The sequence below is a fragment of the Bombina bombina genome, chromosome 8 (assembly GCF_027579735.1).
Source record: "Bombina bombina isolate aBomBom1 chromosome 8, aBomBom1.pri, whole genome shotgun sequence".
In the NCBI taxonomy this organism is placed as follows: Eukaryota; Metazoa; Chordata; class Amphibia; order Anura; family Bombinatoridae; genus Bombina; species Bombina bombina.
In genome coordinates, this window is record NC_069506.1 from 1,200,131 (window position 1) to 1,223,349 (window position 23,219).

At 44.8% G+C, this 23,219-nt stretch overlaps 1 protein-coding gene across 1 annotated transcript in view; it reads left to right on the top strand.

Annotated features, from left to right (window-relative positions):
• The window catches only part of IFT56 (intraflagellar transport 56), a 291,153-nt gene extending 268,195 nt beyond the window's left edge, over positions 1-22,958 (top strand). Inside the window, exons 14-18 of the mRNA XM_053690101.1 lie at positions 1,122-1,205; positions 2,275-2,344; positions 5,947-6,053; positions 12,764-12,897; positions 21,120-22,958. Coding sequence (XP_053546076.1) covers positions 1,122-1,205; positions 2,275-2,344; positions 5,947-6,053; positions 12,764-12,897; positions 21,120-21,231 — 507 coding nt within the window. The 3' untranslated portion in view covers positions 21,232-22,958. The remainder of the gene's footprint in view (positions 1-1,121; positions 1,206-2,274; positions 2,345-5,946; positions 6,054-12,763; positions 12,898-21,119) is intronic.
• The last annotated feature ends 261 nt before the right edge of the window (positions 22,959-23,219 follow it).

Genomic DNA, 23,219 nt, shown 5'->3' on the forward strand with positions numbered 1-23,219 from the left:
CATGGAGTCTTAACCTTGTTGTTCAAGTTTTACAACAGGCTCTGTTTGAGCCTATGCATTCTTTAGATATTAAGATGTTAACTTGGAAAGTTTTGTTTCTTGTTGCTATTTCCTCTGCTCGGAGAGTTTCTGAACTCTGCTTTACAGTGCGATTCCCCTTATCTTAAATTTCACTCTGATAAGGTAGTTCTGCGTACTAAGTTTGGTTTCCTGCCCAAGGTTGTTTCGGTCAAGAATATTAATCAGGAAATCGTTGTACCTTCTTTGTGTCCTGATTCTCCTTCTCACAAAGAATGCTTGTTACATAATCTGGATGTTGTGCGAGCGCTAAAATTTTATTTGCAGGCAACTAAGGACCTTCGTCAGTCTTTTGCATTGTTTGTTTGCTTTTCTGGGAAACGCAAGGGTCAGAAAGCTACGGCTACTTCACTTTCCCTTTAGCTGAAGAGCGTTTTTTGCTTGGCATATGAGACTGCTGGACAGCAACCTCCTGAGAAAATCACAGCTCATTCCACAAGGGCTGTTTCTTCTTCATAGGCCTTCAAAAATGAAGCTTCTGTGGAACAGATTTGCAAGGCTGCAACTTGGTCTTCTTTGCACTTTTTTTTCAAATTCTATAAATTCGATACTTTTGCCTTGGCTGAGGCTTCTTTTGGGAGAAAGGTTCTTTAAGCAGTGGTGCCTTCTGTTTAGGTTCCTGTCTTGTCCCTCCCTAATCATCTTTGTCCTCTGGCTTGGGTATTGGTTCCCAACAGTAATTGATGATGATCCGTGGACTCACCGTGTCATTAGAAAGAAAACTAAATTTATGCTTAGCTGATAAATTTATTTCTTGACACAGTGATTCGACGGCCTGTCCTGTATTCAGACAGTTTTTTTTATATAAACCTCAGGCACCTTTGCACCTTGTGTTAATTCCTTTCTCTCCTTTCCCTTTGGTTGAATGACTGGGGGATTGTGGGTAGGGGAGTGATAGTTAACAGCTTTGCTGTGATGCTCTTTGCCTCCTTCTGCTGGCCAGGAGTGATATTCCCAACAGTAATTGATGATGATCCGTGGACTCTCTGTGTCAAAAACTTATCAGGTAAGCATAAATTTAGTTTTTTTTTTTTACTTTTCAGAGCTACTTCTACAATGACGACACGTTTAATTTTAACTACGCTCAGTCCAAAGCTGCAACTGGAAACTACAAGGAGGCTGAAGAGGTGAGTGTCTCGTGTAACCCAGTGACATGGGGGTGTCCAGTGTAAAATGGTGACGTTAAGGGGCGTCTCCCGTGTTACCCAGTGATATTAAGGAGGGGTGTCCTGTGTAACATAGTGACATTAGTGAGGGGTGGGTGCCGTGTAACCCAGTGACATTAGGGAGGGAGGTGTGTGTCCCGTGTAACCCAGTGACATTAGGGAGGGGGTGTCCTGTGTAACCCAGTGACATTAGGGAGGGGGGTGTCCCGTGTAACCCAGTGACATTAGGGAGGGGGGTGTCCCGTGTAACCCAGTGACATTAGGGAGGGGGGTGTCCCATGTAACCCAGTGACATTAGGGAGGGGGGTGTCCCATGTAACCCAGTGACATTAGGGAGGGGGGTGTTCCGTGTAACCCAGTGTCAGGGTGCCAGGAATCAGTCTGAGACGAGAAGTGCAAAAATAATCACACCTTTATTAATAGCAAAATATAATAAAAAGTCCACAAGTCAAATAACAAGCCAGGAGTCAAAACCAGTGCTGGTAGTCAGACAAGCCGAGTCAGGAGCCAAAACGAATAGTCAGACGAGCCGGAATCAGGAACAAGGAAAACAGCAGAGTCAGGAACAAGCCAATGATCAGGAACCAGAAACGACGTCAGGCAGCCAGGTAATACACAGGAACTCTCACAAACAGGTCTGAGACAACGCAAAGGCAAAGCATACTGAACAGAGGCCCTTTAAATAATAAGTGATGGCATCACAATTCTGAGACTGCATCCTGTCTCACATGGATGATGCACACCAGTCTGGCCATAAAAGGAAGTGCAGGCAATGAGCAGCATCCCCCATAATGCACCAAGTCATTAAGAGAGGTGAGTAAAATGGCTGCCAGCAGCACATGGCAAACACAACAGGGAAAAAACCCTGACACCCAGTGACATTAGGGAGGGGGGTGTCCCGTGTAACCCAGTGACATTAGGGAGGGAGTGTTCTGCTTTAGGATGTTTTAGGAGCTCTAGATGTTATTTTCCTCATGTTTTTCACCAAATTGTTTTTGTGTGTTGGTTTTATTTTTGCATTTTGCCTCAGGTTTTCCATCTCATCCAGAACGAGAAGATTAAGAGCGACTATGTGTACCTGAGCTGGCTTGCCCGTTGCTGTGAGTAACATTTTGTAGAATAGCAGAACATGACAATGAACAGTAACTGGGGTGACTAGAGTGATGCACAATAGCCAGGTGTGACCGACTAGCGGGGTGTGTGTGTGTGTGACCATGTGGTTAAACGCAGAAGCAGGATATGCAACAGTGCATAGTAACGTGGTGTGATCGTGTGGTTCTGAGCAGTAGTGAGGTGTGACTGTCTGCATTAGAGGGATATGGCAATGTGCAGTAAACAGGTGTGACCTCATGGTTGTGACCATGTGACTATGTGCAGTAGAATGATGTGACAGTAGGCAGGTATGACTCTGGTTGTGCATAGTAGTGGGTGTATGAGGTGTGGTGCAGTACAGTAGCCAGTGTGTGACGTGTAGTGGTGCGCAGTAGCAGAGTGCGACGTGTGGTGGTGCACAGTAGCAGTGTGTGACGTGTGGTGGTGCGCAGTAGCAGTGTGTGACGTGTGGTGGTGCGCAGTAGCAGTGTGTGACGTGTGGTGGTGCGCAGTAGCAGTGTGTGACGTGTGGTGGTGCGCAGTAGCAGTGTGTGGCGTGTGGTGGTGCACAGTAGCAGTGTGTGACGTGTGGTGGTGCAGAGTAGCAGTGTGTGACGTGTGGTGGTACACCGTAGCAGTGTGTGACGTGTGGTGGTGCGCAGTAGCAGTGTGTGACGTGTGGTGGTGCACAGTAGCAGTGTGTGACGTGTGGTGGTGCACAGTAGCAGTGTGTGACGTGTGGTGGTGCGCAGTAGCAGTGTGTGACGTATGGTGGTACACCGTAGCAGTGTGTGACGTGTGGTGGTGCACAGTAGCAGTGTGTGACGTGTGGTGCAGTACAGTAGCAGTGTGTGACGTGTGGTGGTGCACAGTAGCAGTGTGTGACGTGTGGTGGTGCAGTACAGTAGCAGTGTGTGACGTGTGGTGGTGCGCAGTAGCAGTGTGTGACGTGTGGTGGTGCGCAGTAGCAGTGTGTGACGTGTGGTGGTGCGCAGTAGCAGTGTGTGACGTGTGGTGGTGCACAGTAGCAGTGTGTGACGTGTGGTGGTGTACAGTAGCAGTGTGTGACGTGTGGTGGTACACCGTAGCAGTGTGTGACGTGTGGTGGTGCACAGTAGCAGTGTGTGACGTGTGGTGGTGCGCAGTAGCAGTGTGTGACGTGTGGTGGTGCGCAGTAGCAGTGTGTGACGTGTGGTGGTGCAGTACAGTAGCAGTGTGTGACGTGTGGTGGTGCAGTACAGTAGCAGTGTGTGACGTGTGGTGGTGCGCAGTAGCAGTGTGTGACGTGTGGTGGTGCACAGTAGCAGTGTGTGACGTGTGGTGGTGCACAGTAGCAGTGTGTGACGTGTGGTGGTGCACAGTAGCAGTGTGTGACGTGTGGTGGTGCAGAGTAGCAGTGTGTGACGTGTGGTGGTGCAGAGTAGCAGTGTGTGACGTGTGGTGGTGCAGAGTAGCAGTGTGTGACGTGTGGTGGTGCGCAGTAGCAGTGTGTGACGTGTGGTGGTGCGCAGTAGCAGTGTGTGACGTGTGGTGGTGCGCAGTAGCAGTGTGTGACGTGTGGTGGTGCGCAGTAGCAGTGTGTGACGTGTGGTGGTGCGCAGTAGCAGTGTGTGACGTGTGGTGGTGCGCAGTAGCAGTGTGTGACGTGTGGTGGTGCGCAGTAGCAGTGTGTGACGTGTGGTGGTGCGCAGTAGCAGTGTGTGACGTGTGGTGGTGCGCAGTAGCAGTGTGTGACGTGTGGTGGTGCGCAGTAGCAGTGTGTGACGTGTGGTGGTGCGCAGTAGTAGTGTGTGACGTGTGGTGGTGCGCAGTAGCAGTGTGTGACGTGTGGTGGTGCGCAGTAGCAGTGTGTGACGTGTGGTGGTGCGCAGTAGCAGTGTGTGACGTGTGGTGGTGCGCAGTAGCAGTGTGTGACGTGTGGTGGTGCGCAGTAGCAGTGTGTGACGTGTGGTGGTGCGCAGTAGCAGTGTGTGACGTGTGGTGGTGCGCAGTAGCAGTGTGTGACGTGTGGTGGTGCGCAGTAGCAGTGTGTGACGTGTGGTGGTGCGCAGTAGCAGTGTGTGACGTGTGGTGGTGCACAGTAGCAGTGTGTGACGTGTGGTGGTGCGCAGTAGCAGTGTGTGACGTGTGGTGGTGCGCAGTAGCAGTGTGTGACGTGTGGTGGTGCGCAGTAGCAGTGTGTGACGTGTGGTGGTGCGCAGTAGCAGTGTGTGACGTGTGGTGGTGCGCAGTAGCAGTGTGTGACGTGTGGTGGTGCGCAGTAGCAGTGTGTGACGTGTGGTGGTGCGCAGTAGCAGTGTGTGACGTGTGGTGGTGCGCAGTAGCAGTGTGTGACGTGTGGTGGTGCACAGTAGCAGGGAGTTTCACTAACTGACCCTCTTGAGGCTGAAAATCCATGAAACGGTCTGAGGGCGACTCTTCACTTCATACTGTTAGATGAAGTCTGCAGCTGGTCTACCATTTCCCGTCATCTTACCTGTGAGATTATCTGACATACAAAGTCGCACTAAATAACTAGTGTGTGTCACTGACCTGTACAGAGTCTGTTAGATGAAGTTACACTAAATAACTAGTGTGTGTCACTGACCTGTACAGAGTCTGTTAGATGAAGTTACACTAAATAACTAGTGTGTGTCACTGACCTGTACAGAGTCTGTTAGATGAAGTTACACTAAATAACTAGTGTGTGTCACTGACCTGTACAGAGTCTGTTAGATGAAGTTACACTAAATAACTAGTGTGTGTCACTGACCTGTACAGAGTCTGTTAGATGAAGTTACACTAAATAACTAGTGTGTGTCACTGACCTGTACAGCGTCTGTTAGATGAAGTTACACTAAATAACTAGTGTGTGTCACTGACCTGTACAGAGTCTGTTAGATGAAGTTACACTAAATAACTAGTGTGTGTCACTGACCTGTACAGAGTCTGTTAGATGAAGTTACACTAAATAACTAGTGTGTGTCACTGACCTGTACAGAGTCTGTTAGATGAAGTTACACTAAATAACTAGTGTGTGTCACTGACCTGTACAGCGTCTGTTAGATGAAGTTACACTAAATAACTAGTGTGTGTCACTGACCTGTACAGAGTCTGTTAGATGAAGTTACACTAAATAACTAGTGTGTGTCACTGACCTGTACAGCGTCTGTTAGATGAAGTTACACTAAATAACTAGTGTGTGTCACTGACCTGTACAGAGTCTGTTAGATGAAGTTACACTAAATAACTAGTGTGTGTCACTGACCTGTACAGAGTCTGTTAGATGAAGTTACACTAAATAACTAGTGTGTGTCACTGACCTGTACAGAGTCTGTTAGATGAAGTTACACTAAATAACTAGTGTGTGTCACTGACCTGTACAGCGTCTGTTAGATGAAGTTACACTAAATAACTAGTCTGTGTCACTGACCTGTACAGCGTCTGTTAGATGAAGTTACACTAAATAACTAGTGTGTGTCACTCACCTGTACAGCGTCTGTTAGATGAAGTTACACTAAATAACTAGTGTGTCTCACTGACCAGTACAGCGTCTGTTAGATGAACGGACATTACACAGAAGCAAATCTAAATAATCCTATTGTCTGACCTTTTTATCTTGTGCATAAAGACATCATGAACAAGAAGCCGAGGCTGGCCTGGGAGCTGTACCTGAAGATGGAGACATCGGCCGAGTCATTCAGTCTCCTACAGCTGATCGCTAATGATTGTTACAAGGTTAGATGCAGTGTTACATAGTGTTTGTCTGCATGATCTATATGTAGAAACTGTCATTTTGTTAGCAAAACTTACCACCCCTGTATTTTTTTATATCCTGTGCTGTGGCATGATTAGTTACACAGGTGTGTGTAGTGCAGGAGGCCCTTGCTTTAGCTACAGGGTGTGTGTAGAACAAGAGGCCCTTGCTTTAGGTACAGGGTGTGTGTAGAACAGGAGGCCCTTGCTTTAGGTACAGGGTGTGTGTAGTACAGGAGGCCCTTGCTTTAGCTACAGGGTGTGTGTAGTACAGGAGGCCCTTGCTTTAGCTACAGGGTGTGTGTAGAACAGGAGGCCCTTGCTTTAGGTACAGGGTGTGTGTAGTACAGGAGGCCCTTGCTTTAGCTACAGGGTGTGTGTAGTACAGGAGGCCCTTGCCTTAGCTACAGGGTGTGTGTAGTACAGGAGGCCCTTGGTTTAGTTACAGGGTGTGTGTAGTACAGGAGGCCCTTGCTTTAGCTACAGGGTATGTGTAGTACAGGAGGCCCTTGCTTTACCTACAGGGTGTGTGTAGTACAGGAGGCCCTTGCTTTAGCTACAAGGTGTGTGTAGTACAGGAGGCCCTTGCTTTAGCTACAAGGTGTGTGTAGTACAGGAGGCCCTTGCTTTACCTACAGGGTGTGTGTATTACAGGAGGCCCTTGCTTTAGCTACAGAGTGTGTGTAGTACAGGAGGCCCTTGCTTTAGCTACAGGGTATGTGTAGTACAGGAGGCCATTGCTTTAGCTACAGGGTGTGTGTAGTACAGGAGGCCCTTGCCTTAGCTACAGGGTGTGTGTAGTACAGGAGGCCCTTGCCTTAGCTACAGGGTGTGTGTAGTACAGGAGGCCCTTGCTTTAGCTACAGGGTGTGTATAGTACAGGAGGCCCTTGCTTTAGCTACAGGGTGTGTGTAGTACAGGAGTCCCTTGCTTTAGCTACAGGCTGTGTGTAGTACAGGAGGCCCTTGCTTTAGCTACAGGGTGTGTGTAGTACAGGAGGCCCTTGCTTTAGCTACAGGCTGTGTGTAGTACAGGAGGCCCTTGCTTTAGCTACAGGGTGTGTGTAGTACAGGAGGCCCTTGCTTTAGCTACAGGGTGTGTGTAGTACAGGAGGCCCTTGCTTTAGCTACAGGGTGTGTGTAATAGGTGTGTGTAGTACAGGAGGCCTTTGCTTTAGCTACTGTGTATGTGTAGTACAGGAGGCCCTTGCTTTAGCTACAGGGTGTTTAGTACAGGAGGCCCTTGCTTTAGCTACAGGGTGTGTGTAGTACAGGAGGCCCTTGCTTTAGCTACAGGGTGTGTGTAGTACAGGAGGCCCTTGCTTTACCTACAGGGTGTGTGTAGTACAGGAGGCCCTTGCTTTAGCTACAGAGTGTGTGTAGTACAGGAGGCCCTTGCTTTAGCTACAGGGTATGTGTAGTACAGGAGGCCATTGCTTTAGCTACAGGGTGTGTGTAGTACAGGAGGCCCTTGCTTTAGCTACAGGGTGTGTGTAGTACAGGAGGCTCTTGCTTTGGGTACAGGGTGTGTGTAGTACAGGAGGCCCTTGCTTTAGCTACAAGGTGTGTGTAGTACAGGAGGCCCTTGCTTTAGCTACAGGGTGTGTGTAGTACAGGAGGCCCTTGCTTTAGCTACAGGGTGTGTGTAGTACAGGAGGCCCTTGCTTTAGCTACAGGATGTGTGTAGTACAGGAGGCCCTTGCTTTACCTACAGGGTGTGTGTAGTACAGGAGGCCCTTGCTTTAGCTACAGGGTGTGTGTAGTACAGAAGGCCCTTGCTTTAGCTACAGGGTATGTGTAGTACAGGAGGCCCTTGCTTTACCTACAGGGTGTGTGTAGTACAGGAGGCCCTTGCTTTAGCTACAAGGTGTGTGTAGTACAGGAGGCCCTTGCTTTAGCTACAAGGTGTGTGTAGTACAGGAGGCCCTTGCTTTAGCTACAGAGTGTGTTTAGTACAGGAGGCCCTTGCTTTAGCTACAGGGTGTGTGTAGTACAGGAGGCCCTTGCTTTAGCTACAGGGTGTGTGTAGTACAGGAGGCCCTTGCTTTAGCTACAGGGTATGTGTAGTACAGGAGGCCCTTGCTTTACCTACAGGGTGTGTGTAGTACAGGAGGCCCTTGCTTTAGCTACAGGGTGTATGTAGAACAGGAGGCCCTTGCTTTAGGTACAGGGTGTGTGTAGTACAGGAGGCCCTTGCTTTAGCTACAGAGTGTGTTTAGTACAGGAGGCCCTTGCTTTAGCTACAGGGTGTGTGTAGTACAGGAGGCCCTTGCTTTAGCTACAGGGTGTGTGTAGTACAGGAGGCCCTTGCTTTAGGTACAGGGTGTGTGTAGTACAGGAGGCCCTTGCTTTACCTACAGGGTATGTGTAGTACAGGAGGCCCTTGCTTTAGCTACAGGGTGTGTGTAGTACAGGAGGCCCTTGCTTTAGCTACAGGGTGTGTGTAGTACAGGAGGCTCTTGCTTTAGGTACAGGGTGTGTGTAGTACAGGAGGCCCTTGCTTTAGCTACAGGGTGTGTGTAGTACAGGAGGCCCTTGCTTTAGCTACAGGGTGTGTGTGGTACAGGAGGCCCTTGCTTTACCTACAGGGTGTGTGTAGTACAGGAGGCCCTTGCTTTAGCTACAGGGTGTGTGTAGTACAGGAGGCCCTTGCCTTAGCTACAGGGTGTGTGTAGTACAGGAGGCCCTTGCCTTAGCTACAGGGTGTGTGTAGTACAGGAGGCCCTTGCTTTAGCTACAGGGTGTGTGTAGTACAGGAGGCCCTTGCTTTAGCTACAGGGTGTGTGTAGTACAGGAGTCCCTTGCTTTAGCTACAGGCTGTGTGTAGTACAGGAGGCCCTTGCTTTAGCTACAGGCTGTGTGTAGTACAGGAGGCCCTTGCTTTAGCTACAGGGTGTGTGTAGTACAGGAGGCCCTTGCTTTAGCTACAGGGTGTGTGTAATAGGTGTGTGTAGTACAGGAGGCCATTGCTTTAGCTACAGGGTGTTTGTAGTACAGGAGGCCCTTGCTTTAGCTACAGGGTGTGTGTAGTACAGGAGGCCCTTGCTTTAGCTACAGGGTGTGTGTAGTACAGGAGGCCCTTGCTTTAGCTACAGGGTGTGTGTAATAGGTGTGTGTAGTACAGGAGGCCCTTGCTTTAGCTACTGTGTATGTGTAGTACAGGAGGCCCTTGCTTTAGCTACAGGGTGTTTAGTACAGGAGGCCCTTGCTTTAGCTACAGGGTGTGTGTAGTACAGGAGGCCCTTGCTTTAGCTACAGGGTGTGTGTAGTACAGGAGGCCCTTGCTTTACCTACAGGGTGTGTGTAGTACAGGAGGCCCTTGCTTTAGCTACAGAGTGTGTGTAGTACAGGAGGCCCTTGCTTTAGCTACAGGGTATGTGTAGTACAGGAGGCCATTGCTTTAGCTACAGGGTGTGTGTAGTACAGGAGGCCCTTGCTTTAGCTACAGGGTGTGTGTAGTACAGGAGGCTCTTGCTTTGGGTACAGGGTGTGTGTAGTACAGGAGGCCCTTGCTTTAGCTACAGGGTGTGTGTAGTACAGGAGGCCCTTGCTTTAGCTACAGGGTGTGTGTAGTACAGGATGCCCTTGCTTTAGCTACAGGGTGTGTGTAGTACAGGAGGCCCTTGCTTTAGCTACAGGGTGTGTGTAGTACAGGAGGCCCTTGCTTTAGCTACAGGATGTGTGTAGTACAGGAGGCCCTTGCTTTAGCTACAGGGTGTGTGTAGTACAGGAGGCCCTTGCTTTAGCTACAGGGTGTGTGTAGTACAGGAGGCCCTTGCTTTAGCTACAGGGTATGTGTAGTACAGGAGGCCCTTGCTTTACCTACAGGGTGTGTGTAGTACAGGAGGCCCTTGCTTTAGCTACAAGGTGTGTGTAGTACAGGAGGCCCTTGCTTTAGCTACAAGGTGTGTGTAGTACAGGAGGCCCTTGCTTTAGCTACAGGGTGTGTGTAGTACAGGAGGCCCTTGCTTTAGCTACAGGGTGTGTGTAGTACAGGAGGCCCTTGCTTTAGCTACAGGGTGTGTGTAGTACAGGAGGCCCTTGCTTTAGCTACAGGGTATGTGTAGTACAGGAGGCCCTTGCTTTACCTACAGGGTGTGTGTAGTACAGGAGGCCCTTGCTTTAGCTACAGAGTGTGTGTAGTACAGGAGGCCCTTGCTTTAGCTACAGAGTGTGTGTAGTACAGGAGGCCCTTGCTTTACCTACAGGGTGTGTGTAGTACAGGAGGCCCTTGCTTTAGCTACAGGGTGTATGTAGAACAGGAGGCCCTTGCTTTAGGTACAGGGTGTGTGTAGTACAGGAGGCCCTTGCTTTAGCTACAGAGTGTGTGTAGTACAGGAGGCCCTTGCTTTAGCTACAGGGTGTGTGTAGTACAGGAGGCCCTTGCTTTAGCTACAGGGTGTGTGTAGTACAGGAGGCCCTTGCTTTAGGTACAGGGTGTGTGTAGTACAGGAGGCCCTTGCTTTACCTACAGGGTATGTGTAGTACAGGAGGCCCTTGCTTTAGCTACAGGGTGTGTGTAGTACAGGAGGCCCTTGCTTTAGCTACAGGGTGTGTGTAGTACAGGAGGCTCTTGCTTTAGGTACAGGGTGTGTGTAGTACAGGAGGCCCTTGCTTTAGCTACAGGGTGTGTGTAGTACAGGAGGCCCTTGCTTTAGCTACAGGGTGTGTGTGGTACAGGAGGCCCTTGCTTTACCTACAGGGTGTCTGTAGTACAGGAGGCCCTTGCTTTAGCTACAGGGTGTGTGTAGTACAGGAGGCCCTTGCCTTAGCTACAGGGTGTGTGTAGTACAGGAGGCCCTTGCCTTAGCTACAGGGTGTGTGTAGTACAGGAGGCCCTTGCTTTAGCTACAGGGTGTGTGTAGTACAGGAGGCCCTTGCTTTAGCTACAGGGTGTGTGTAGTACAGGAGTCCCTTGCTTTAGCTACAGGGTGTGTGTAGTACAGGAGGCCCTTGCTTTAGCTACAGGGTGTGTGTAGTACAGGAGGCCCTTGCTTTAGCTACAGGGTGTGTGTAGTACAGGAGGCCCTTGCTTTAGCTACAGGGTGTGTGTAATAGGTGTGTGTAGTACAGGAGGCCCTTGCTTTAGCTACTGTGTATGTGTAGTACAGGAGGCCCTTGCTTTAGCTACAGGGTGTTTAGTACAGGAGGCCCTTGCTTTAGCTACAGGGTGTGTGTAGTACAGGAGGCCCTTGCTTTAGCTACAGGGTGTGTGTAGTACAGGAGGCCCTTGCTTTACCTACAGGGTGTGTCTGGACAGGAGGCCCTTGCTTTAGCTACAGAGTGTGTGTAGTACAGGAGGCCCTTGCTTTAGCTACAGGGTATGTGTAGTACAGGAGGCCATTGCTTTAGCTACAGGGTGTGTGTAGTACAGGAGGCCCTTGCTTTAGCTACAGGGTGTGTGTAGTACAGGAGGCCCTTGCTTTAGCTACAGGGTGTGTGTAGTACAGGAGGCCCTTGCTTTAGCTACAGGGTGTGTGTAGTACAGGAGGCCCTTGCTTTAGCTACAGGGTGTGTGTAGTACAGGAGGCCCTTGCTTTAGCTACAGGGTGTGTGTAGTACAGGAGGCCCTTGCTTTAGCTACAGGGTGTGTGTAGAACAGGAGGCCCTTGCTTTAACTACAGGGTGTGTGTAGTGCAGGAGGCCCTTGCTTTAGCTACAGGGTGTGTGTAGTACAGGAGGCCCTTGCCTTAGCTACAGGGTGTGTGTAGTACAGGAGGCCCTTGCTTTAGCTACAGGGTGTGTGTAGTCCAGGAGGCCCTTGCTTTAGCTACAGGGTGTGTGTAGTCCAGGAGGCCCTTGCTTTAGCTACAGGGTGTGTGTAGTCCAGGAGGCCCTTGCTTTAGCTACAGGGTGTGTGTAGTCCAGGAGGCCCTTGCTTTAGCTACAGGGTGTGTGTAGTACAGGAGGCCCTTGCTTTAGCTACAGGGTGTGTGTAGTCCAGGAGGCCCTTGCTTTAGCTACAGGGTGTGTGTAGTCCAGGAGGCCCTTGCTTTAGCTACAGGGTGTGTGTAGTCCAGGAGGCCTTTGCTTTAGCTACAGGGTGTGTGTAGTACAGGAGGCCCTTGCTTTAGCTACAGGGTGTGTGTAGTACAGGAGGCCCTTGCTTTAGCTACAGGTTGTATGTAGTACAGGAGGCCCTTGCTTTAGCTACAGGGTGTGTGTAGTACAGGAGGCCCTTGCTTTAGCTACAGGGTGTGTGTAGTACAGGAGGCCCTTGCTTTAGCTACAGGGTGTGTGTAGTACAGGAGGCCCTTGCTTTAGCTACTGGGTGTGTGTAGTACAGGAGGCCCTTGCTTTAGGTACAGGGTGTGTGTAGTACAGGAGGCCCTTGCTTTACCTACAGGGTGTATGTAGTACAGGAGACCCTTTCTTTACCTACAGGGTGTGTGTAGTACAGGAGGCCCTTGCTTTAGCTATAGGGTGTGTGTGTGCTATCAGACGGTACAATGGGTACACAGGTGTGTAGGACAGGAGGCCCTTGCTTTACCTACAGGGTGTGTGTAGTAGAGGAGGCCCTGGCTTTACCTACAGGGTGTGTGTAGTACAGGAGGCCCTTGCTTTAGCTACAGGGTGTGTGTAGTACAGCAGGCCCTTGCTTTAGCTATAGGGTGTGTGTGCCATTGGTGGGTACGGTAGGCACACAGGTGTGTAGCACTATGTAATATTGTCTTTGTATCTTCTTTCTTATAGATGGGGCAGTTCTATTACTCTGCTAAAGCCTTTGATACCCTGGAGAGGTTGGATCCCAGCCCCGAGTACTGGGAAGGGAAGAGAGGAGCTTGTGTGGGCGTATTCCAGATGATATTAGCAGGACGAGAGCCCAAGTAAGCAGAAATAATGTGATCTGTGTAAACTTCTTCTTTTGAATGTGACTGAGCCTTTTTCCTGTACCTTAAGGTAGCTGGTTGTGCACTCTTAAACTCTTATTTTTGTCATTCCTTATGGGGTGATGCCCTCTTTATGTGAATGAGCCCTCAACAGAAATGCTGGTTACTTGTTACACAAGTTACTGGAAGGGACCCTGGCAGTGATTGACACATGCAGCAAAGAATATCACTTTAGCTCGGATGAGGCACATTTATTTGGATGGAGATATTTTGTTGAGTGTCTGAATCTTATTAATAGAATTAAATGGATAGTAAAGTCAAAAGTAAATGTTCATTGTTCTTGATTCAGATAGAGCAGCAGTTTTAAACAACTCCTATGTGTGTGAGCTAAGGCCTGAGGAGCGCTTGCTATGTGGGTGTGTGAGCTAAGGCCTGAGGAGCGCTTGCTATGTGGGTGTGTGAGCTAAGGCCTGAGGAGTGCTTGCTATGTGTGTGTGTGCGAGAGCTAAGGCCTGAAGAGCGCTTGCTATGTGTGTGTGTGTGAGAGATAAAGCCTCAAGAGCGCTTGCTATGTGTGTGAGTTAAAGCCTGAGGAGCGCTTGCTATGTGTGTGTGTGTGAGAGCTAAAGCCTGAAGAGCGCTTGCTATGTGTGTGAGTTAAAGCCTGAGGAGCGCTTGCTATGTGTGTGTGTGTGAGAGCTAAAGCCTGAGGAGCGCTTGCTATGTGTGTGTGTTTGTGTGAGAGCTAAGGTCTGAAGAGCGCTTGCTATGTGTGTCTGAGAGCTAAGGTTTGAGGAACGCTTGCTATTTGTGAGCTATGGCTGGAGGAGCACTTGCTATGTGTGTGTGAGAGCTAAGGTCTGAGGAGCGCTTGCTGTGTGTGTGTGAGCTAAGGCCTGAAGAGCGCTTGCTGTGTGTGTGTGTGAGAGCTAAGGTCCGAGGAGCACTTGCCATGTGTGTGTGAGAGCTAAGGTCCGAGGAGCACTTGCCATGTGTGTGTGAGAGCTAAGGTCTGAGGAGCGCTTGCTATGTGTGTTTCTTTGGCTGTTGCGGCTGCATCAACTTTTTGGTTGGAAAATTTAGCGCAACAGGAATTGGATTCTGACATATCTAGCATTATTCGCTTACTGCAACATGCTAATCATTTTATTTTTTATGCCATTTTTGATATTATCAAAATTGATGTTAGATCCATGTCTTTAGCAATTTTAGCTAGAAGAGCTTTGTGGCTTAAATCTTGGAATGCTAATATGACATCTAAGTCTAGATTACTATCTTTCTTTCCAAGGTAATAATTTATTTGGTTCTCAGTTGGATTCTATTATTTCAACTGTTACTGGGGGAAAGGGAGTTTTTCTGCCTCAGGATAAAAACCTAAGGGTAAATCTAAGGCTTCTAACCGTTTTCGTTCCTTTCGTCAAAATAAGGAACAGAAATCTAATCCTTCCCCCAAGGAATCTGTTTCCAATTGGAAGCCTTCCTCAAATTGGAATAAATCCAAGCCATTTAAGAAACCAAAGTCAGCCCCTAATTCCGCATGAAGGTGCGGCCCTCATTCCAGCTCAGCTGGTAGGGGGCAGATTAAGGTTTTTCAAAGATATTTGGATAAATTCTGTCCAAAATCAATGGATTCAGAGCATTGTCTCTCAATGGTATTGAATAGGATTTATAGTAAGACCTCCTGTGAGAAGATTTTTTCTCTCACGCATCCCAGCAAATCCAGTAAAAGCTTAGGCTTTCCTGAAGTGTGTTTCAGACCTGGAGTTTTCAGGGGTAATCATGCCGGTTCCTTCTCAGGAACAAGGTCTGGGGTTTTATTCAAATCTATTCATTGTCCCAAAGAAGGAAAATTCATTCAGACCAGTTCTGGATCTGAAAATTTTGAATCGTTATGTAAGAGTACCAACTTTCAAGATGGTGACTATAAGGACTAAATGAAAACAAGAAGAAACTGGAAGCAGCCACTGTATAAAACTTAGCCTTTATTTGGTCAACAAGTAAAAGTTCATGGAGGTACAAGGTACACTGAGAGAAAAAACAGTATACGCGTTTCGGCTGGCACCGTACTCACTACTGATAAAGGTATAAGCTTGCATGTGAAACTTAAAAAGGGTGTACTTCACCCCTATTGGATAAAACCAATTCAATCAAAACACACCTATAAAATGACATGTCAAAGTGTACCTGAGACCACATTTTAAACTGAAACACAATGTTACTCCCTATACTGCAGTAAATTGGATAGATAAATATAGAAAAATTGAGATTCCAATTAATACATACATAATAATGTTTATAAAAAAGGATGATAGATGTAAAACACAAACAATTATTAATTGTGTTGCATAAAACTCTAGAATATGATAAATGAATGTATATTACAAAATAGAACACAAATGATGATGAATTCAATGAAAAACCACATGAAAAAATACATATGAAAAATAATGATAGTAATACACATGATTGTGTATAACACTCAAAGGAGAAATAAATGTGAAAATATATATATATATATGTACATGCATATATTTGTATACAAACGTATACATATATATACACATGTGTATGTGCTCACTCCCATATTAGAAAGTAAATAATAGAGTCGATATATAATCTATATGACGATAAACTTATAAGGGAGTATGGACATAATATACCCAGAAATAGTAGACATAATAAACAAAGGCAATGATGAGTAATCATTAGAAGCCAATGTTAGGATATAAGATACAACATTGCACTAGAATATCTGTGAGTATATATGGACGCCATATACAGAGAACATACACTTGTGTATAATATAAAAATAAATAGAAAATATAAGCAAAATGTCACTGAAGCCCAAAAATAATTATATTACAAACCACAAATGGTGGTGACCCAAAAATGAATAAATAGCAAAATGGGCAACAGTTAAATGAAGTAATAATTATTGAAAGAGTGAAGATAGATGACAGTGAACAGCTAAATGAGTTAAAGAAATCTTCACTCCCAATAATTGATTAAATCATACTCAGCATTGAGGCCCAAAGGGACTTTAGTTGATAATTTAAAAATCCATAACATCTCACGTTTCTCTAAGAGCCTCTGTCTATCTCCTCTTTTTGGATGAGGTATGTGGTCTATAGCTAGCCATCTGAAAGATGAAACATTTTGGTTGTGTTTAGTACAGAAATGTTGTACTATGGGTGATGACGACTTGCCCACATTGATGGTGGACAAGTGTTCTCTGATACGAGACCTGATGTCCCTGGTTGTGAGTCCTACATATTGAACCTTGCACAAAGTGCAAGTGATCAGGTAGATGACAAAATTAGATGTACAGTTTAAGCAAAAATTAATGTCATATGTTTGATCCGTGACTGTAGATGTGAAAGTGTCAGATATGATTATATAATCACAGGCCTTGCAACGATTGCTCCCACACCTAAACATACCCTTAGATGTCAGCCATGAGCTCATTGTGGCACGGGGGTTGCTCAAAACTGTAGGTGATAAGTAATTGCCCAATGTCTTGTTGCGGCGATAAGAACACCTAATCCCTTTGGATACACAGTTTATGAGCTTGTCGTCAGCCACAAGAAGCTTAAAGTGTCTTTTAATAATGTCACATATCGATTGATAGTCAGAGCTAAAATCAGTGACAAAGGTGACTTGAAAGAAACTTGAAAGAAAATTTGTTCAGACCAGTTCTGGATCTGAAAATTTTGAATCGTTATGTTAGAGTACCAACTTTCAAGATGGTAACTATAAGGACTATTCTGCCTTTTGTTCAGCGAGGACATTATATGTCCACAATAGACTTGCAGGATGCATACCTTCATATTCCGATTCATCCAGAACATTATCAGTTCCTGAGATTCTCTTTTCTAGACAAGCATTACCAATTTGTTGCTCTTCTATTTGGCCTAGTAACAGCTCCAAGAATATTTTCAAAGGTTCTAGGTGCCCTACTCTCTTTAATCAGAGAACAGGGTATTGCAGTGTTTCCTTATTTGGACGATATCTTGGTACTAGCTCAGTCTTTACGTTCTGCAGAATCTCACACGAATCAACTAGTGTTGTTTCTTCGAAAACATGGTTGGAGGATCAATTTATCAAAAAGTTTCTTGATTCCTCAGACAAGGGTCACCTTTTTAGGTTTCCAGATAGATTCAGTGTCCATGACTCTGTCTCTAACAGACAAGAGACGTTTGAAATTGGTTGCAGCCTGTCGGCACCTTCAGTCTCAGTCATTCCCTTCAGTGGCTATGTGCATGGAAGTTTTAGGCCTCATGACTGCAGCATCGGACGCGATTCCTTTTGCTCGTTTTCACATGAGACCTCTCCAGCTTTGTATGCTGAATCAATGGTGCAGAGATTATACAAAGATATCACAATTAATATCCTTAAATCCCAATGTTCGACACTCTCTGACGTGGTGGTTAAATCACCAGCGTTTAGCTAAAGGGGCTTCTTTTATTTGGCCAACCTGGACTGTGATAACTACAGATGCAAGTCTTTCAGGTTGGGGAGCTGTTTGGGGATCTTTGATAGCACAAGGAGTTTGGAAATCTCAAGAGTCGAGATTACCAATCAATATTTTAGAACTCCGTGCAATTTTCAGAGCTCTTCAGTTTTGGCCTTTGTTGAAGAGAGAACTGTTCATTTGCTTTCAGACAGATAATATCACAACTGTGGCATATGTCAATCATCAGGGTGGGACTCGGTCCCCAAGCCATGAAAGAAGTATCTCGGATACTTGCTTGGGCGGAATCCAGCTCCTGTCTAATCTCTGCGGTGCATATCGAAGGTGTAGACAATTGGGAGGCGGATTATCTCAGCCGTCAGACTTAACATCCGGGGGAGTGGTCTCTCCATCCAGATGTGTTTTCTCAGATTGTTCAGATGTGGGGTCTTCCAGAGATAAATCTGATGGCCTCTCATGTAAACAAGAAACTTCCCAGATACCTGTCCAGGTCCAGGGATGTTCAGCACTGACACTTCCATGGTGTTATCAACCTGCTTACATCTTTCCGCCTCTAGCTCTTCTTCCAAGAGTGATCTCCAAAATCATCATGGAACAATCGTTTGTGTTGCTGGTGGCTCCAGCATGGCCACACAGGTTTTGGTATACGGATCTTGTTCGGATGTCCAGTTGCCAACCTTGGCCACTTCTGTTAAGGCCGGACCTACTGTCTCAAGGTCCATTTTTCCATCAGGATCTCAAATCATTAAATTTGAAGGTATGGAAATTGAACGCTTAGTGCTAAGTCATAGAGGTTTCTCTGACTCAGTGGTTAATACTATGTTACAAGCTTGTAAATCTGTTTCTAGAAAGATTTATTATCAAGTTTGGAAGACTTACATTTCATGGTGTTCTCATAAATTCTCTTGGCATTCTTTTAGAATTCCTAGAATTTTACAGTTTCTTCAGAATGGTTTGGATAAAGGTTTGTCAGCAAGTTCCTTGATGGGACAAATCTCTGCTCTTTCTGTTTTATTTCACAGATTGCTAATCTTCCTGATATTCACTGTTTTGTACAGGCTTTAGTTCGTATTAAGCCTGTCATTATATCAATTTCTCCTCCTTGGAGTCTTAATTTGGTTTTGAAGGCGTTACAGGCTCCTCCATTTGAGCCTATGCATTCTTTGGACATTAAACTACTTTCTTGGAAAGTGTTGTTCCTTTTGGCTATCTCTTCTGCTAGAAGAGTTTCTGAGCTTTCTGCTCTTTCTTGTGAATGTCCTTTTCTGATTTTTCATCAGGATAATTCTTATATAATAGGGGGCGCCCTAAATGATAACAATATATCCGACCTAGTGAGGTGTATAATGAACAATAGATCAATTAAATTAATACTTTAAATCAATAGTTGTACTAAATATCACACATAAATAAAAACAATAGGTAATGCTTCAATAATTCCAAATATACAAATAAAAAGTCTCTGAGGAGTGGAAATAGAGGGTGATCTTTAGGCAGCAATCTGTAGAGAACCCGGCCTGGATCCTATAGGGATGATCTACAATAAAAAAAGAGACAGATGCGCCACATGGCCCAATATTGTTTGTTCAACACAATAATTATGGTCTAGTCGTGCTAGTATAAACTCACAATTTGAAATGCACTTCAGTTAGTGCAAAAGAAGCAGTCTGGGATCAATCACAGTCACCCAGCAGACCGACCTCTAGGGTAGATAGGATTAATCTGTAGTGGAAATATAAAGAGACACAGGGGTGCCTATATGGCCTAGTACAGTTTGGTCCCAAGATATATTACTATATTTAAGTAATATACTCACAATTGGTAAAGCATCTCCAGTGATGCAAATCAGGCAGGATGGGATCAATACAGTCACCCAACAGACTATGACAGGGTTCCCACAGGAAGCAAACAGCAAAGGTCCCAATGAAGGCCAAGGTTTGGTCCAAATAATGCACAAGAGCAAGTGTTTTTATAAAAAAAGTAATATTTACTATAGAAAAACAAGTAAAAACAAGCGACGCGTTTCTCAGCACACAGGCTGTTTCATCAGGCTTACAACATATAACTCATATATGTTGTAAGCCTGATGAAACAGCCTGTGTGCTGAGAAACGCGTCGCTTGTTTTTACTTGTTTTTATATAGTAAATATTACTTTTTTTATAAAAACACTTGCTCTTGTGCATTATTTGGACCAAACCTTGGCCTTCATTGGGACCTTTGCTGTTTGCTTCCTGTGGGAACCCTGTCATAGTCTGTTGGGTGACTGTATTGATCCCATCCTGCCTGATTTGCATCACTGGAGATGCTTTACCAATTGTGAGTATATTACTTAAATATAGTAATATATCTTGGGACCAAACTGTACTAGGCCATATAGGCACCCCTGTGTCTCTTTATATTTCCACTACAGATTAATCCTATCTACCCTAGAGGTCGGTCTGCTGGGTGACTGTGATTGATCCCAGACTGCTTCTTTTGCACTAACTGAAGTGCATTTCAAATTGTGAGTTTATACTAGCACGACTAGACCATAATTATTGTGTTGAACAAACAATATTGGGCCATGTGGCGCATCTGTCTCTTTTTTCATCAGGATAAGGCGGTTTTGCGGACTTCATTTCAATTTTTACCTATGGTTGTGAATTCTAACAACATTAGTAGAGAAATTGTTGTCCCTTCCTTGTGTCCTAAGCCTAAGAACTCTTTGGAAAGATCCTTACATTCTTTGGATGTGGTAAGAGCATTAAAATATTATGTTGAAGCTACTAAAGATTTCAGGAAGACTTCTAGTCTATTTGTTATATTTTCTGGTCCTAGGAAAGGTCAGAAGGCTTCTTCTATTTCATTGGCTTCTTGGTTAAAGCTTTTGATTCATCAAGCTTATTTGGATTCAGGTCAGGTCCCGCCTCAGAATTACAGCTCATTCTACTAGATCAGTCTCCACTTCGTGGGCTTTTAAGAATGGAGCTTCAGTTGATCAGATTTGCAAAGCAGCAACTTGGTCCTCTTTGCATACATTTACTAAATTCTACCGTTTTGATGTATTTGCTTCTTCAGAAGCAGTTTTTGGTAGAAAAGTTCTTCAGGCAGCTGTTTCAGTTTGATTCTTCTGCTGATGTTTTAAGTTTTTCTTGTCATTAAGAGAATAAACTTATAATTTGGGTTGTGGAAAAACAGCGGAAAATGGCTGTTTTTTTATTTTATCCCTCCCTCTCTAGTGACTCTTGCGTGGAGTTCCACATCTTGGGTATTGATATCCCATACGTCACTAGCTCATGGACTATTGCTAATTACATGAAAGAAAACATAATTTATGTAAGAACTTACCTGATAAATTAATTTCTTTCATATTGGCAAGAGTCCATGAGGCCCACCCTTTTTATGGTGGTTATGATTTTTTGTATAAAGCACAATTATTTCCAAATTCCCTTGTTGATGCTTTTTACTCCTTTCTTTATCACCCCACTACTTGGCTATTTGTTAAACTGAATTGTGGGTGTGGTGAGGGGTGTATTTATAGGCATTTTAAGGTTTGGGAAACTTTACCCCTCCTGGTAGAATTGTATATTCCATACTTTACTAGCTCATTGACTCTTGCCAATATGAAAGAAATGAATTTATCGGGTAAGTTCTTACATAAATTATGTTTTTCTGCCTTACAGCTGGAGATGACTCATCATGAATACATTATTATTCCACATTAATTTTTGTTCTATGGGATAAAACTTGTCTTGTTTTCTTGCCCAGGGAGACACTGCGGGAGGTGTTACACTTGCTGAGAAGCACAGGGAGCGCACAGGTTGAATACATTATCCGGATCATGAAGAAATGGGCCAAGGAGAACAGAGTGCCGGTCTAACACAGCCACAAGTGATCAAGTGCTGCACGGACTGGAGTAACCAATGACATGTTTTTATATGGATTCAATTTAATGTGAAAGGAGACGACGCACTGTATCGCTTGTTAATTATAAATAATGTGCTATAGCAGATGATGTACAACGCGATCTGTTAAGTTGCCACGTGTTTCTGCATATAAGATGCACCTGTCTATAAGATTACAGAGCCCTTTTATATTTAACATTAAACAGCTGGGTACGTTTACAGTAGCGGTTACTACTCACCATGGTATTGTTCTTCTTATTTAAACCCATTACAGAAGCTCTGTAGCTTTATACTGGGAGCAGCCATCTTGGTATGAATCCTGTGACGGAAGCAGTGTGCTTTCTCAGATTAGTGACATTACTGGCACTGAATTAGCTTGCGCATAAGAAAGCAGAGGAGTTGGTTTGCAATTTTTCTTTCATACAGGTGGTGAGATAAATTAATTTCTTTCATGGTGGTGAGAGTCCACCAGACCCCCCGCCCTCTGTGTTTTTTTGGTGTTGATTATTTCTTATGCACATCTTTCTCCCTGCTTCTATTTTTTTTTTGCTCTTGATTATTTTCCTATATTTTTGGCTTGGCTATAAGTCAGACCAGTGAGGAGTTTTGTAGAGTTTTTGGAATCTTTGCCTCCTCCTAGTGGTAGGGAAAAGTAATGGATGGTGGACTCTCACCACCATGAAAGAAATGAATTCATCAGGTAAAATAAATAATATAAAGCAGTGCAGCTAAACTGATATACATGATTCGGGCTCGTCAGTATGATCTGTGGCTGTGCACCACTTCTGTTACACGGGACAAGATGGCGCCCCCAGTGTGAAGATGCAGAACTTACTAACCACTAACCAGCACTTTTAAAGGGTTAAAATAAAAGCAGCTGCAGGCACTATCGGTACTGTAGTTGTTCTCAGCAGTTCCGTCTGTATATACAGAGTACATCTCATACATTTTATATATTTATAACCCAGGTTCTAGACTGTTTGTTATTTAACAAGAGGACACAAATCACTGTTAGAATAAAACCTAACTCATTATTGTGTATTAAAGACTAATTCAAATGTTTTTATAAGAAGAATACGTTGTCTATAAAGCTGCATTATTGCTGTGCTGAATGACATGAAACCATCAGTCTCATCCATAGGATTAGTTTTTACTTAATGTCTTTAGAAGACCATTGCACAGTGACTTTACAAAGCTCAGAAGAGACACACAACACCAGAATGTGTGTTTAAAAAGATAGATAATCCCTTTATTACCCATTCCCCAGTTTTGCATAACCAACAGTTATAATAATATATATTTTACCTCTGTGATCACCTTCTATCTAAGCCTCTGCACACTGCCACCTTATTTCAGTTCATTTGACAGACTTGCATTTTAGCCAATAACTGTTGACTCCCAGGTAACTTCACGTGCGTGAGATCAATGCTGTCTATATTAAACACATGAACTAACACCATCTAGTGGTGAAAAACTGTCAAACTGCATTCAGATTAGAGGCAGCCTTCAAGGTCTAAGAAATAAGCATATGAACCTACTAGGTTTAGCTTTCAACTAAGAATACCAAGAGAACAAAGCAAAATTGATGATAAAAGTAAATTGGAAAGTTTTTTTAAAATTACATGCCCTATTTGAATCATTAAAGTTTTTTTTTACTTGACTGTCCCTTTAATAAAACATTTTGTTAGTCCTTTACATTGTATTATCTGCAGTGCTGGTCTGAATATTATTTTTATGGGTTACGTTAATGTGCGCCGATGGCAAGTTTAGATTGTATTAGAATATAGGGTGGTGAACAGAGCACCTAAAATCTGAAGGCTAAGGTGCCTATAGTGTTATGTTATGGATCTCTTATAATATCTAATACTTAGAGTCGATAATGTATGTGTTAAAAAAACATTACATTTAATACATCAATTAGAACGAAAAACATGGATCCATGTGTTCAATAAAACCTAATGTC